General features: G+C 54.6%; 2 protein-coding genes across 7 annotated transcripts in view; one reads left to right on the top strand and one right to left on the bottom strand.

Annotated features, from left to right (window-relative positions):
- Ezr (ezrin) overlaps nt 1-6,262 on the top strand; it is a 46,708-nt gene extending 40,446 nt beyond the window's left edge. For both annotated transcript variants that reach the window (XM_058583202.1, XM_046456640.2), the window contains exons 9-14: nt 1,156-1,319; nt 1,680-1,810; nt 2,524-2,684; nt 3,017-3,109; nt 4,550-4,801; nt 4,987-6,262. In XM_058583202.1, coding sequence (XP_058439185.1) covers nt 1,156-1,319; nt 1,680-1,810; nt 2,524-2,684; nt 3,017-3,109; nt 4,550-4,801; nt 4,987-5,151 — 966 coding nt within the window. In that variant the 3' untranslated portion in view covers nt 5,152-6,262. The remainder of the gene's footprint in view (nt 1-1,155; nt 1,320-1,679; nt 1,811-2,523; nt 2,685-3,016; nt 3,110-4,549; nt 4,802-4,986) is intronic.
- A 267-nt stretch (nt 6,263-6,529) lies between these two features.
- Nucleotides 6,530-13,547, bottom strand: part of Sytl3 (synaptotagmin like 3) — a 68,617-nt gene continuing 61,599 nt past the window's right edge. For all 5 annotated transcript variants that reach the window (XM_046456636.2, XM_046456633.2, XM_046456637.2 and 2 more), the window contains exons 12-16: nt 11,180-11,350; nt 9,953-10,058; nt 8,930-9,032; nt 7,850-8,055; nt 6,530-6,884 (exon numbers count right to left, since the gene is read on the bottom strand). In XM_046456636.2, the coding sequence (XP_046312592.1) occupies nt 6,778-6,884; nt 7,850-8,055; nt 8,930-9,032; nt 9,953-10,058; nt 11,180-11,350 (693 nt within the window). In that variant the 3' untranslated portion in view covers nt 6,530-6,777. The remainder of the gene's footprint in view (nt 6,885-7,849; nt 8,056-8,929; nt 9,033-9,952; nt 10,059-11,179; nt 11,351-13,547) is intronic.

The raw sequence follows: 13,547 nt of genomic DNA, 5'->3' as shown, positions 1-13,547 counted from the left end.
TCCAGACGGTCAGGATCTGAATGCCAGGGACCTGTGGCTCCGAGGATGCTGACGGAGCATTTGAAATACTTACTGTAAGAGTTTCCAAACTGTGTCCTCTTCTGGCCCCTTAGTCATAGCGGGAACCGGGATGGCCTCTGTCCCTCCCTCTGGAGCCTGGCAGGGTAGCAGGTATGTGAGGCACCGAGCATTGGAGAGTGGTCGCTTGGCGGGTCAGCCACTTTCATTGTGCCACATGCTATTCTAAGTCCCCTTGTACAGTGGTTGGGTCTTCTTGGGGGTTCGTTAGGCCCTGTCCTCCCCATTTTGTGTTGACACTGGGGCTGGGGGATGCAGTAGCCTGCTCAGGTTGTGGGGCTCAGGCGTGGCTATGTGCGCCAGGCAGCTGCCCCGCAGCAGAGCTTGCTGACCCCCAGGGACCATGAGTGCTGCTTTGGTCCGGGGGAGGCGGGGGGTGGGGAGAGGAGTGAACACCAGCCCTGCTCCTGGGAGAGGATGGTCTAACAGGAGCAGGATCCGGGAGGACTCAGTGGGTGACGTGATGGCATGTTGTGGGAGCCCCCTGCACCCAGTAGGGCAGGCACAGCAGCAGAGTCGGGCTTCTTGGGTTGGAATTGATGATGACACTGCGATCAGAAGGAGGCTCTCGGGTATGAAAGATGCACCCAGCTGCCTGTGGGGGTTGTGCTGCGAGGCTGAGGTGTGTGCACGCTTAGAAACCTGGAGGAGGGCAGGGTGGCGACTGGCGCACGTGCTCACAGAATGGGAGGCAAAGGCTGTGGCAGAGGATACAGGAAACTCGGGGAACGTTGAGGCCATCCAGGCAAGAAAGGGTAAGGGCGCATGGTGACGGCAGCTGTGGGATTGGAGAGGACAGACACCAGAGGTGGGGCACAGATGGCAGTGGCCTCTCCTTGGAGTAGCTGCCCAGGCTGGGAGTTCAGTGTGTGTGCAGAGACACGCGTACACAGGTGCACCCGGACACACTCCTCTACTTGTTTCAGAGAACTTGTTCCTGGCACTGGGAATGTACGTTTCTGGGCCCTACTTTCTGTCATGTTTGTCCTTTTAGAAAAGGTTCCACGACTTCATGAAGCGTGGCTGGTGGGTGCCACCAGAGCATCCCTGAGTCGCGTTGTCCCGTCTGTCTTGCAGGACTTCGTGTTCTATGCCCCCCGGCTGAGAATCAACAAGCGGATCCTGCAGCTCTGCATGGGGAACCACGAGCTGTACATGCGCCGCAGGAAGCCGGACACCATCGAGGTGCAGCAGATGAAGGCTCAGGCGCGGGAGGAGAAGCACCAAAAGCAGTTGGAGCGGTGAGCGGCGTCTTGGGGCAGGGACCATGGCTCCACAGCTGGCCTGCCAGGACATGGTGCCTGTCGGGTGACCCCCACGTGGCCATGCCCTCCGTGGCCAGCAGAGCCTGGTGGCACAACCTGGTGCAGGCCTGGGCAGTGCCAGCCAGCATTAGCGCTGAGGGCCGAGTGCCGCAGGGAGCCGTCCCTGGGATCTGGGATCTGCTTCCCGGCCTTCTCACACACCGTCCTGACGGCGGCTGCGCCCCTGCTCTCGGTGCCCGAGACAGCAGCTGGCAGCTGCATGGGAAGCCCGCCTCATTCGCCCGCCTGGGCCTGTGGGCCCTAATGCTCCTGTGCCTGTTCCCCTCCCTCAACCAGGCAGCAGCTGGAAACTGAGAAGAAGAGGAGGGAGACGGTTGAGCGGGAGAAGGAGCAGATGCTGCGGGAGAAGGAGGAGCTGATGCTGCGCCTGCAGGACTATGAGCAGAAGACCAGGAGGGCCGAGAAAGGTCGGCTGGCGCCCTGACTGCCCAGGCTGGCTGTCCCCACAGAGGCAGGCAGGGTCCCCGCACACAGCTGGGGGGAGCCTTCCAGAGTGTCTCAGTTTAACATGGTACCCCAAAACAGCCTGATCAGAGAAACGACCCACTTGGTTCCCTCCTGTGCTGGTGGTTTTAATTTTCCCAAAGTCCCTCGAGATGAGGACACTGTCAGCCTTTGGTGGCAGCCTGGGCGTGGCAGAGCCATGCTGCACTGCTCCCAGCCTCTTGACTCCACCAAGGCCACCTGTGAAGGCCAGACCCCTCAGCACAGCCCGGTGGCTCAGAACACAGCTTGGCTGTGATAGTCCCCCAGGCTCCTGACCAGCCCTGCCCTGGAGGGCTCTTGGTGTGGCAGGGAGATGGCTGTGTTCGCTGGCAGCCTGGAAAGACCGGCGGGGAATTGGCTGTTACAGCGAGTGCCGAGGCGGTGAGACTGAGGATCGTGGTACCGCAGGGCACAAGGGTCGGACCCAGCCGGGCCGGTGTCTGACCTCTCGGCAGTGGTTTCTAACTGTCTGGAGGAAGTTGTGTGGAAACATGATGGAGTGAGCCTGAGACCTCCCAGGGGACAGCTGGCCACCTGTGACTCATCCCGGGCCCGTGGTCCTGGGAATGGCTTCGAGTAGGACTCTGGTCCCTGGCCTGGGGTTGGAACCGCTCTGGCTTCGTATTCCCTGCAGAACTCAATGACCAGATCCAGAGAGCCCTCCAGCTGGAGGACGAAAGGAAGCGGGCCCAGGAGGAGGCGGAGCGACTGGAGGCTGACCGCGTGGCTGCGCTCAGGGCCAAGGAGGAGCTGGAGAGACAGGCGGCCGATCAGATAAAGAGCCAGGAGCAGCTGGTAGGGATTGCCTGGGTTTCAAGATGCTGAATTATAGAGGGGCTGCTTCTGGGGATCGAAAAAGCGACACCTGCCTTGTAATGGCTCTTCTCTGAGGCCGTAATCGGATCTACCGGAGGCGTGTAGCAGCCACCGGGGAGGGGGCTAGGGACTTGCTGTCATCTGTGCCCAGTCAGGGAAGTGGACCTGAGCGTGGGTGTCTGGAGTCCCACACAGACACAGGTCAGCTCGGATGAGCCCTGCTGACCCCGGGGAGCGGGAGGGATGCAGTGTGTCGGCAAGTGGAGGCTCAGAGGATTTCAGAAGCCGCTTGGCTCCGCCTTCCCTTCCAGGCTGCGGAGCTCGCCGAGTACACTGCCAAGATCGCCCTCCTGGAGGAGGCGCGGAGGCGCAAGGAGGACGAGGTTGAGGAGTGGCAGCACCGGGTGAGTCTGTGCCTCGGAATCCTGCCTGTTGTGGCCCGCAGTGGGTTAGGAGAGTCCAGCTTGACCCCGGGTCGCATTAGAAGCTCCTGGGACATTTTGCATCCTTGGCCAGCACCTGCTGTGCTGCTGAAGCAGAGATCCACAGGAGCGGGCTCGGCCTGTACACCAGTGTGTGCAGCTGCTGGATCAACCTGCTAGTCCACTCCACCACTGCCCCGCCTCTGAGCTGCTCACCACGATCAGACACCCCTGCTCAGGAACTAGTTTTAAATCCAATTGTTTGGGCCCCTGTGACAGAAATAAGACCTCCTGGAATATATTGGAGGGTGTGTGAAAAGGACCTCAGAGGTCTCCAAACCAGAGCGGGAGCCCAGGCTCAGCGGCGTGGCCACCTGGCCAGGAAGCAGGGATGGCCTCCCCTCTGAGCCTCACTTTCCTTATGGCAGTAGGTGGTGAGACCCACCTGTGAGCTCTCACTATGGACCCTGCACAGGTTTGATGAGCTCTGATTGCAATCATGAGACCTTGCAGAGCCTGTCCTCCACCTGTGGTTCTCTGTGCCCTCCAGGACAGCACAGGGTCTAGGTGTGGTTCATGTCATGGACTTAACACCAAGCTTTGGGAGGCCCCCTCCCCTTCATCCTCCCACCTGTCTGTCTCTAGGACTGCCCTCCTGGGTCACTTGTAACTAGCCTCCCTGGCTGCCTGGCGTGTTTTCCACCTGCTACACACAGAAGGCTCTTTAGGTTTTTGGGAGAAGGTGGTCATTATAAAGTATTAAGTGAGAAAAGCTGGTGACAGAACAAGGCAGACTGAGCTCACCCCCAGGAAGCACTTGGAGGCAGGGCTGGGCATATGTGTCCTGTGAAGATGTTGGGTGGACTCGGGGTAATGGTAGGAAGGTGTCAATAAATGTAGCCCACAAGGAGGGCAGTAATTCACACCAGTGTTGTGTGTGCTGCTCTCTGGGATGTGGAAGACTTGTTTCCGAATATATATACACAGTAGGTGTGTAATAGGGTCATATAGAGAACAAGGAAGGGTTCTTTAAGAAACGTCCAGCTGGGGCTGGGGTTGTGGCTCAGCAGTAGAGCACTTGCCTTGCACGTGTGAGGTCCTGGGTTTGATCCTCAGCACCACATAAAGTAAACAAACAAAATAAAGGTATTGTGTCCAACTACCACTCAGAAATAAGTATTTTTAAAAAAGAAAAAGAAACACCCAGCCTCTGGCACGGTGTCGCCTGTGCCGTGGAAGTGATAAGGACAGGGAGAGCAGCCCACTTCTGCGGAGCCGTGCTGGGGCTGCACTGTTTTAGCTCCCAGGAGCGGGGGACGGAATTCTTGTGCTCCCCACGAGGAGACCACGCCGGCTTCTTAAAGTAGTGCCAGCGCAGGGACCTGGGGGAGAAGCTCCCACCTATTTATTTGCTTTCCAAAGGCCAAAGAAGCCCAGGACGACCTGGTGAAGACCAAGGAGGAGCTGCACCTGGTGATGACCGCGCCGCCGCCCCCGCCGCCCCCGGTGTACGAGCCCGTGAGCTACCACGTGCAGGAGAGCCCGCAGGAGGAGGGCGCGGAGCCCATGGGCTACAGCGCCGAGCTCTGCAGCGAGGGCATCCTGGACGACCGCAACGAGGAGAAGCGCATCACCGAGGCCGAGAAGAACGAGCGCGTGCAGCGGCAGCTGCTGGTGAGCAGGGGCGGGGCGGGGCCTGCTTTGCTTTCACCTGGGCCGGTGCCTTTTAAACCGGGCCACCACAGGGGTCCTCTCCACCCGGCAACCTCTCCCTTTCCCAGCGGAGGGGTCTGCATGCCCAGCCACTCGGTGGTGTCCCAGGGAGGGCAGGTGCTGACTGCTGCCGCTTCACGTTGCAGACTCTGAGCAACGAGTTGTCCCAGGCCAGAGATGAGAACAAGAGGACCCACAACGACATCATCCACAACGAGAACATGCGGCAGGGCCGGGACAAGTACAAGACCCTGCGGCAGATCCGGCAGGGCAACACGAAGCAGCGGATCGACGAGTTCGAGGCCATGTAAAGGCCGGGCCTGAGGGTCCCGGGCAGACACGTCACACTTGGCTCTTTAGTACTCTAAATCTAGAAGCCCCTCAACATGTTCCAGGTCCCTTTTAAAAAGAGCGGTTCCCCAGCAGAAGCCTCTCTGGTTTGTTCTTCCCAATTGTATGCTAGTGCCAAACAGGCCTGATTTTTATGAGAATTATTGAATCACTTCCTGTTTTATGCTTGAAGCAGGACTGATGGAATTAAGGAAAGATTCCTGTAAAGTCTGAGTGACAAACTTCATGCTGGCCTGTGTGATCCAAGGTGCAGTATCATTAAAGAAAACCACACCGTGGCTTACATCTGTGCCATACTTTTTCTGTTTTTGAAATGAACTCAAAATTGATTTGTTCTTGATTTCTGTGAAGGGTCCATCTCTGTATATTTTTGTTGAGGGGTGACAATTATTTTGAAAATTGAGTCTAAAAGCACTCTCCACACAGTGATTTCCTTTCTCCAGACATTCAGTTCTGCTGGCAAAAATCTGCAGTGGTCATTCAGAAAGAACGGTACAGGAGGACTCTCCGGTAAAGTTTTTTTTTTTTTTTTTTTTTTTTTTTTTGCTTAACAGTTAGAATATGCTGTTGGACTTATATTCTTAATTAATGATCAGCTGTAGAATATAGTATTTATATATGTGATAATATGGGTTTGTAACATTAGTTTTAAAAAGGGAAAGTTTTGTTCTGTATATTTTGTTACCTTTTACAGAATAAAATAATTACATATCAAAAAAACCATGTAACCACGGCCCTGGAACTGATGTGACGTGAGGGCAGTAATGAAACTGATTACCTGCTGTAATTGCAGTGTAAAAATGTCTTATGGAATTCTTTGTGCACATAACTGCACACTTCAGTTTTCTAAGATTGTTCAGACTCCAACCATGAAGGGACTCTGTCATCATGAAAACCTCTTTCTGATCAATTTCTATTCTCTGCTATGTCCTCAAAACCTATCGACACAGTGGCTTTCACGAGCTGTTGGCTGGGCTCACTCCTGGCCCTTCTCTGTGGGTTGTCCTTTTTGGTTGTCTCATGCCAACAAATTCCACACTGCAGACACGAAATAAAAGTTGTCCAAGGCGGTGTGCACAGTGTGGTCTGCTCATGCGTGGGTGGGAGGAGCTCCAGGAACTCACCTGGGTCCACACCATCCAGTAGCTGTGCCGTGTGGGAGGCCCCAAGCCCTGCAGGCCCCTCAGGAGTTTGACCTGGCAGTCCCTGTGGCCGGCTGACCTGCTCTGCCACAGGAGGGGAGGGAGCATCGGATACTCACCAGGCTCGTTTTTCCTCTGAAATGTGCAGAAAAGCTGTGATTTTTTTTCACTATTTGCCAAGCTCTGAGAGACGGGGTAACTGCCAAACATTTATTGAAATATGGCCATTTTCCACCTCTCTCAGAGAACAGCTAGGAACCCATCTGAGACTTAGGTAACATGTATAACTGCTCTGTTAAGTACACAAGACATGAGGGACATAACAGAACAACCAGGGGAGGCTGCACAGTCCAGAGGGCCCATCCATCCACGGTCAGCCTGTGGCTTCTGCAGGCTCCAGGCTTTGGCACATCCAGCATAGCCTGGAGCTCCGAGGCCTTCACTTCAGTGCAGGATGAGTGTCATGTCCGTCCATAAGTTGGGGCTGGAGAGAACCTTCTGCCATTGCAGCCTTGATTGTGCATATGAATCTGCACCAGCTGTATCCCCCTCTGACGTGAGACAGACACGTTAGTTAATGGTTGATGAGCACGCCACTTCATCCTTCCCAGCTTTTTAAAAACAAGGCCCATCAAGAAAAGTGGGGTTTTGGCATCAACTGGAGACTATGAAAATGCCAACCACTGCTGGGTTTGAGACTCCCCCAACGACATGTGAGTGCAGGATGTGCTGCAGCCTTGGAGCAGAGGCCCTGACCTCCAATTCCTTTCCGGGGTCTTACGGGAGGACGGTTCTGGTTTGGTGGCTGATTCTTCACTGTGAGGAATCAATATCCTGATACGGGGACTGTGTATGGCAGGGGCTGGATCTGTTGACGGAAGGGGTTCCCTAGAGGAGAGCTGTGCTTTGGACAGCGTCCCTTAGAAAAATCATTCTTACTTATCTGTAGTTCTCAGCTGGATGTTGTTAGAGCTGTGTGCAGGCGTTTGGGGTTGGCACTGTGTGGAGGGCGCTGCTGGCAACCTGCAGGCGGGGTGGGGCACAGAATCCTCCCAGACAAGGGCTGCCCACAAGCACAGTGCCAGCAGCTCCCCTGTGAGCAAGACTGAATAGTGTCCCTGTTTGTCTCACTCTCAATGAAGCACTTTCTGAATTGCCATTTGTTTGGGTTAAGATGTTTTCCTTTAAGAAAATAATCCTCTTATGATTGACAATAGAAACAAAAGCAAATACTGTGCCTGGCCTGTTTTGAGGCCCAGAACTTAGTTTCTTTAGCAGATCTAAATCTGATTTAAATTGTCAAAATACTTGGCTGTATTATCACTCCGTGGTAGAGTTAGGCCTAGACTTAGGAATTTCTATTTTTGGCAGGTAGGCAGTGCTACCTACAGCCAGTTAAATCGCTGCCATTGTGTAAGTATTTTCTCTCTTCCTGGTACCCATGTAGGACACTCGCTAAGTACTTAATAAAACACTGGGAGACAGTCTGGGCCCATGGGGAATCAGGCAGACTTACTTGAACCAAGTCTGGCTCCCCCCAGCAAGCGGTCGCTCATTCCAAAGATGGCCTGGTCCCAGACAGTCAGTTCCAGGCTCGACTGCCTCAGCTGAGACCTGCTGACGCCATTGAACACAAAGGAGTGTTTCCACTGGGGGTGAGCTTGCTTCTTCAGCACGGGGGACCTCAGTCGCAGCTTTTGTTGGTCTGGCAGAGTGAGACAGCTAAGGAGAGAAACAAGATGCTGCGATCGGGACACTGGGGCCTCACCGCAGCCTACACCGCAAGCGCTGCTTCCAGCCTGAGCACTAACCCAGTGAGCGTGGGAATCACAGGACCTGACCGCACGACCTCACTAGGATTTTCCAAGTTTCTTTTTCAGCTGGATTCCGTGTAGGTATTAAGGGTAAATTGGAATTCTGAGGCCACATGGCCCTCACCGTAATCTCCTTACAGCCCTTCGAAGGCATGGCTTATTAGAAGTGCCGCCCAGGGACCATGGCTCTGTATACATGTGACTCATTGTATACTGTTGTCAGCAAAACACATTCAGGAAGGCTACCTATCTTGCCCAAGGACATGCACGGAAGTAATAAGATCAGGACCCAGGCTCGGTTCTGTCTGGACAAGGAGGCCTTCATGTTTCCACCCTGTCTGTGACTGGGGATTTAGCATTTCAATATAACATTCAGTGGTGTTTGCTTTGCTTTTAGAGGCACCAGCGCACCTGCAGTGACTTAAGTGTGGAAAGTCACCCGTGCGACAGTTAATCCAAGAGGCGGTGTTAAACCAAGGAAGTATCTGCTGAACACACTTCTTTCTTCTCATACTTGATTTCAATCGAAACTGATTTTCTGATATAACAAGAACTGACAAGATTTGGGTTTCAGGTCAAAATGTACTATCCCAAATAGGTCTCAGCTTGCCCACATCCCCTGGATTTGTGGAAATCCGGGCCCTTCGTGTTTGCTATAGGAAAGTTGAAGTAAGAAGACTTTAAAATGGCTTACATTTCTGATGTTTCCTCCAGGTTCTAGGAACATACTGTTTGTATTCTAGATAACCAGTAAACAGTATCTGGTTGCATCGAATACTTACCCTTTAACAAATGAGTTTAAGGTACCATCCGACCGCACAGGTAAGTTCTTGGCGCCCAGCACTACCAAACAGAGTTGACCATTAAGTGATGGCTGATCTGTCCCTGGAAGAAAGCCAGTTCCCACTGTCAAACCCACTTCTCCAGAGGCATTACAGTCCTACCACCCCCAAACTGAGCTCAGTAAGAGGAGTGTTAGACTCCAGGCCGGGAAGAGCAGGCAGGAAGAGGCACATTTCCCCCAGAAGGCTCTGCTAGCCCTGGCCACACGCTGAGTGGTCCGCACAGGGACGGGACTGCTAAACCCCCAGCGAGGCAAAGCTCTGAGAGTACACTGGCTTCTAGGGAGAGATGTGGAGGTTTTAGTCTGGCTGTTGCCAGTAGGTTTGGGGAAACTGGGAGCCCCAAACCCATTTCAGGGAGTTAGAGGTGACCATAGGGTACCTGCCACTGGTCTGCTGGTGGTCTCATGAGCTCAGAGGCTCTTCTTCCCACCAAATAGTCACTACTCAATGGAAATATGCATCATCCCTGTCTACTTTGCCCACCCTCAGGGTCTCACAAGTTCAACTCCCTAAAGGCCCTGCAGGACCTGTCCTTGATCCACATCACTCACGGGCAGCAGTCGCCCTTCTGAGACCTGCAGGTACCAGCACCTGACAATTGCTCTTGGCTCCTAAAGTCAAACTCCTAACTTATGACACATGTTGTCAGGTGTACCTTCTTCCAGAGGGGACATGGTTTCACCAGACCCTGTCCAGTCTACCCGTTGGGAGGGACGCCTTGGAGACAGTGAAAGTGGACACTGAAGGCCTTGCCTGCTTTGGTCACCCACGTCCCCTGTAGGCCACAGGTTCCAGGGAACACCTTCCCAGGGAGCTTCTGCCTCTCAGTCTCTGGGACATGTGGGTGTCAGTGTGCAGTGGGTAGGAAATGCTAGAAAGCCTTTTGCCCACCTCTCAGCATGACACCTTCCAGGCTTTGGGGACAGTGACAGAGGAGTGCTCAAGGGGCTGGCCACCTACCTTCTAGAGCTTCCTGGGACTTTCTGGGCCCTACAGGGAGAACCAGTTTGGCCCGAACAGCAAGTTCTCCATTATTCTGAGGAATGCTGTCTTCAAATTGCTCATTCTGGGGGTGCAAAGGCAGAGCTTGAGACAATTTCTCCCAGAACCTTCCTCCCTCCTCTGGCTGCCTCAGCTCTGACTCTAGATGTCCCCCACCACCTCTGCAAAGCCTCTCCAGCCCAGGAGAGCCCAGGGATGGATTGGGCACGTCCCTGGTGGACTGGTCATCCCCCATCAGCAGGGACTTGTCCTGCCACCCTCTCCTCTCCCAGGCTGGGGAGAACAACTTTGCCTCCCCAGAAAAACCAGAGGCAGATGTGCCTGAGGAAACAGGCCCATGGGAACAACAGGACAGTTGTAATAAAACCTGGATACAACCTGAATTTGAAAAAGGTAAATAAAATAGCGTCCCTCCCCAGCAATTCTACCCAGGACAGTGAGGTTCCAGGCCACCTTTCCATGCCAAGGTCAGCTGCAGGCACTGGAGACAGAGGAGCCCTGAGCAGACTCGACCCAATGCCACAGGGTGGCTCTCCAGGCTGTGGGTGCCACATTGTCCTGACCCCTGCCGAGGACAATACCCTGCCTACAGAGATGGCCTCTCTGGTCACGAGTGATTTCTCCAGAGTGAGAGAAGTGCCCAGAGCAGAGGTGGTCCTGAAATCTTTCACCCGGGGCCGGAGAAGTGTCCTGGGAGGGATCCATGTGCCTAGCCCATCCCACCAGCAGAAGCAGCAGCCCCCATAGTAGCAGAGAGGGCTCAGGACTCCTGGGACGGTGTGGGCCAGCCTCCTCGATGCCGAAGCATCTCTTCCTGGCCCCTGCTGTGACCTCTGCCACACTCAGGATAGAACCAGGTGCCACCCTTAGGGCCCCTCCTGCTGGAGCCCTGGGGGCAGGCCTGTGAGTAGGCATTCAACATGCAGCATGGGGTCGCAACCCACCAGCTGGCATCAGGAGGACCTTTGAGCTTGGCGCTCTGCCCCTTGCTTGCTTGTCAAAGGTTCGGTTTGACAACCTTGGCGGCCTTATGCAGGCCCTTGTGCCAGGTACTGGCACAGAGATGCTCCAGGCCTCGCAAGCTGACAATAGAGGAGTGGGGGGTGCAGGGAGCACCGGGGTTTATCCTCTGGCAAATGAGTTCACAGTGGCCATGCCGGACACTTGGTCCCAAACAGGCCTCACCTTGGCCCGGAGCGGATACCAGCGGAAGGACTGTGTTGCTCTGTCTTCAAAGTCCCATGTGGCCAGAGGAACAGTCACTTCTCCAAGGAACACCCTCCTGGTGAGCGTGCCCAGGTGCCACACAGAGACTTGCAGCTGCCGGGTCGCCAGCTGGGCAGCGTCCACCTGATACTGCAGAGCAGAGTGGAGACGGTCAGCCAGGCTCCCGGGCCCCACCTCCCAGGGCCTGTCAGCCTCTCCCATAGCCAAGCTCCAAGATTTGGCTGCAGCCAGAGTCTCTATGGTCAGGGTGGCAGCTTGGAGCCAAAGCCAGGAAGACCCCTCTTCCTCAAGAGTCCCCCCACTCCCCAAGTGCCTGGGCTCTCAGTCCTCCATGCCACCCCTGATTCCTCACCCCCATTTTTCAGGACAAGATAAGAAGGAAAGTTCTCATCCAGTCCAAGGCTTCAGGAAATCAAGCCGAGACCACCAAGGCGGGACTTGGACATGGACCTGGCCTATACAGCACCCAGCCGGGTCCAAAAATACTAAAAATAAGACTGTTATTTTTAAAAATTACAAAGTATTGGGGCTGGGGGCCTGGCTCCATAGTAGAGCACCTGCCTAGTGTGCCCAAGGCCTGGGTTTGACCCTCAGCGCTGCAAAAACTAAAACTCAAAAAATGAAAATACAAAGTCTGAGCTTTTACCCCTTAGGTTTGCCCTAGACAGACAAGGCACACAGATGGCAGCAGCCTGTGACACCTCAGCACACCTCAGCACCTCAGCCTGTGACAAAGACCCCTGTGCGCCTGTTTGAAGGCTTCTCAAGGTGTGGCCAACCCCGCCTCAGCCCCAGGGTCTCTTTTGAAGACTAGCAGTTGGATTGTCCCAACAGTGAAGACTGTCACAAGTTACTGAGCCCTCCTTCTGCAGGCTTCTGGTTGCCCAGATCCTCAGTTTTTACATGCATCCTGTGAGATCAGTATCACTTATCACCATGTGACCCTGAAACATAGCAGCCTAGAAATCCCCCGAGTCTCCTGTGGCCTAGAGGCCATCCATGGTGGGCCAGCATCCTCACCTACTGTGTCCAGCCTGGGTTCTCACTGCTGGCCCTGCCTGGTGCTGCCCCCAACATGGCGCTTGCTGGGGTGTGACTCTCAACCCTTCAGGACCCTCTAGGCTGTCCCAGGGGAAGGCAGGACACTCACGGCCACCTAAAGCAGGTGGGCAGGGGTTGGTTTGGTTTTGGTCTCACCTATCCCGGCCACCTTTCCCTTTAAGGGATGAGATAGAAACAAACCAGAACTGAAGTGCACTTCTCCCCCTCGGTCTCCCCAGAGGGAAGGGAGGGGGAGCTCTGTCCCTGGCCCTTCTGTCTTGGCTGTCCTTCTCTTCCTGCTGGGGTTGCTGTAGCCAGTAGGTCAGGAGCTCTGGGCCGTGTTCCCCCTCCAGGGCTGGGCTGGTTTTCCATGCTTTCCCTCAAGTCCCCGGCCTGTTTGTGACTCTGCCCACATTCCTGGCTCTGGCTGGGAACTCTGGAATAACCTGGCTGCTCCTGCCTGCCCCGCGCCCAATCAGTTAAGCCCAGACCTCTCTGCCCACCTGCTGCACTCTGAGAAGTTCACTGCTCCAGGGAGGGTCAGGAGGCCATGGCCTGAGGCCACCCTCCTGGAGGCAACTCCCTAATCTCCACTGCTCTATGACACTCACACAGCAGCCCCTCCCCAACTCCCCCACTTAGCCCTGCTCTTCTCTTTGGGTCCTCACCTACTGGTCACCCTATCTGATAAGCAGGACAGCACTCTTCTTGTGACTGAATCTGCTATGTCAAATTAGATTTTCCATCATCCTGTAGTCCATAGGCCTGCTCCAGCTGACCCCGAGAGTGCTCTCCATTCCATAAGTTCTGGCATATAAGGATCTTCAGAGAACAGAAGGCTGCCCAGACCTGGGTCTCAGCTGGTCCTTCCCAGGTCCCCACTGCAAGGATCTCAACAGAGAGCTGCCCAAATTGTACTTTAATCAGGAAACTTTTGGATTCTCAAATTTCACATGCACTTTTGTCAAAACCAGTTGGAGAACGCCCTGGAGGCTGTTATCTCCCCAACCTTCCTGTGGCCTGCCCTGGGCTCTACAAACCTAGGAGCCCAACCAAGGGGTAACTTGAAATACTGGTTTCCCCAAGGTTTTTAATGACTGATCTGCTCTCCAAGCCCTGCATCTTTTCTGTATTACGTGAATTTCTTTAAGAATAAATCTGGCCGGGCACAGTGGCACATGCCTATAATCCCAGCAGCTCAGGAGACTGAGACAGGAGGATCACAAATGCAGTGCCAGCCTCAGCAACAGTGAGGCGCTGAGCAACTCAGTGAGACCCTGTCTCT

Source organism: Marmota monax, unplaced genomic scaffold (genome assembly GCF_021218885.2).
Source record: "Marmota monax isolate L192 unplaced genomic scaffold, Marmota_monax_Labrador192_F-V1.1 WCK01_AAM20220418_F8-fsc00164, whole genome shotgun sequence".
In the NCBI taxonomy this organism is placed as follows: Eukaryota; Metazoa; Chordata; class Mammalia; order Rodentia; family Sciuridae; genus Marmota; species Marmota monax.
Note: the sequence above shows the minus strand (reverse complement) of the source record. Positions and strands in the feature narration are given on the sequence as shown.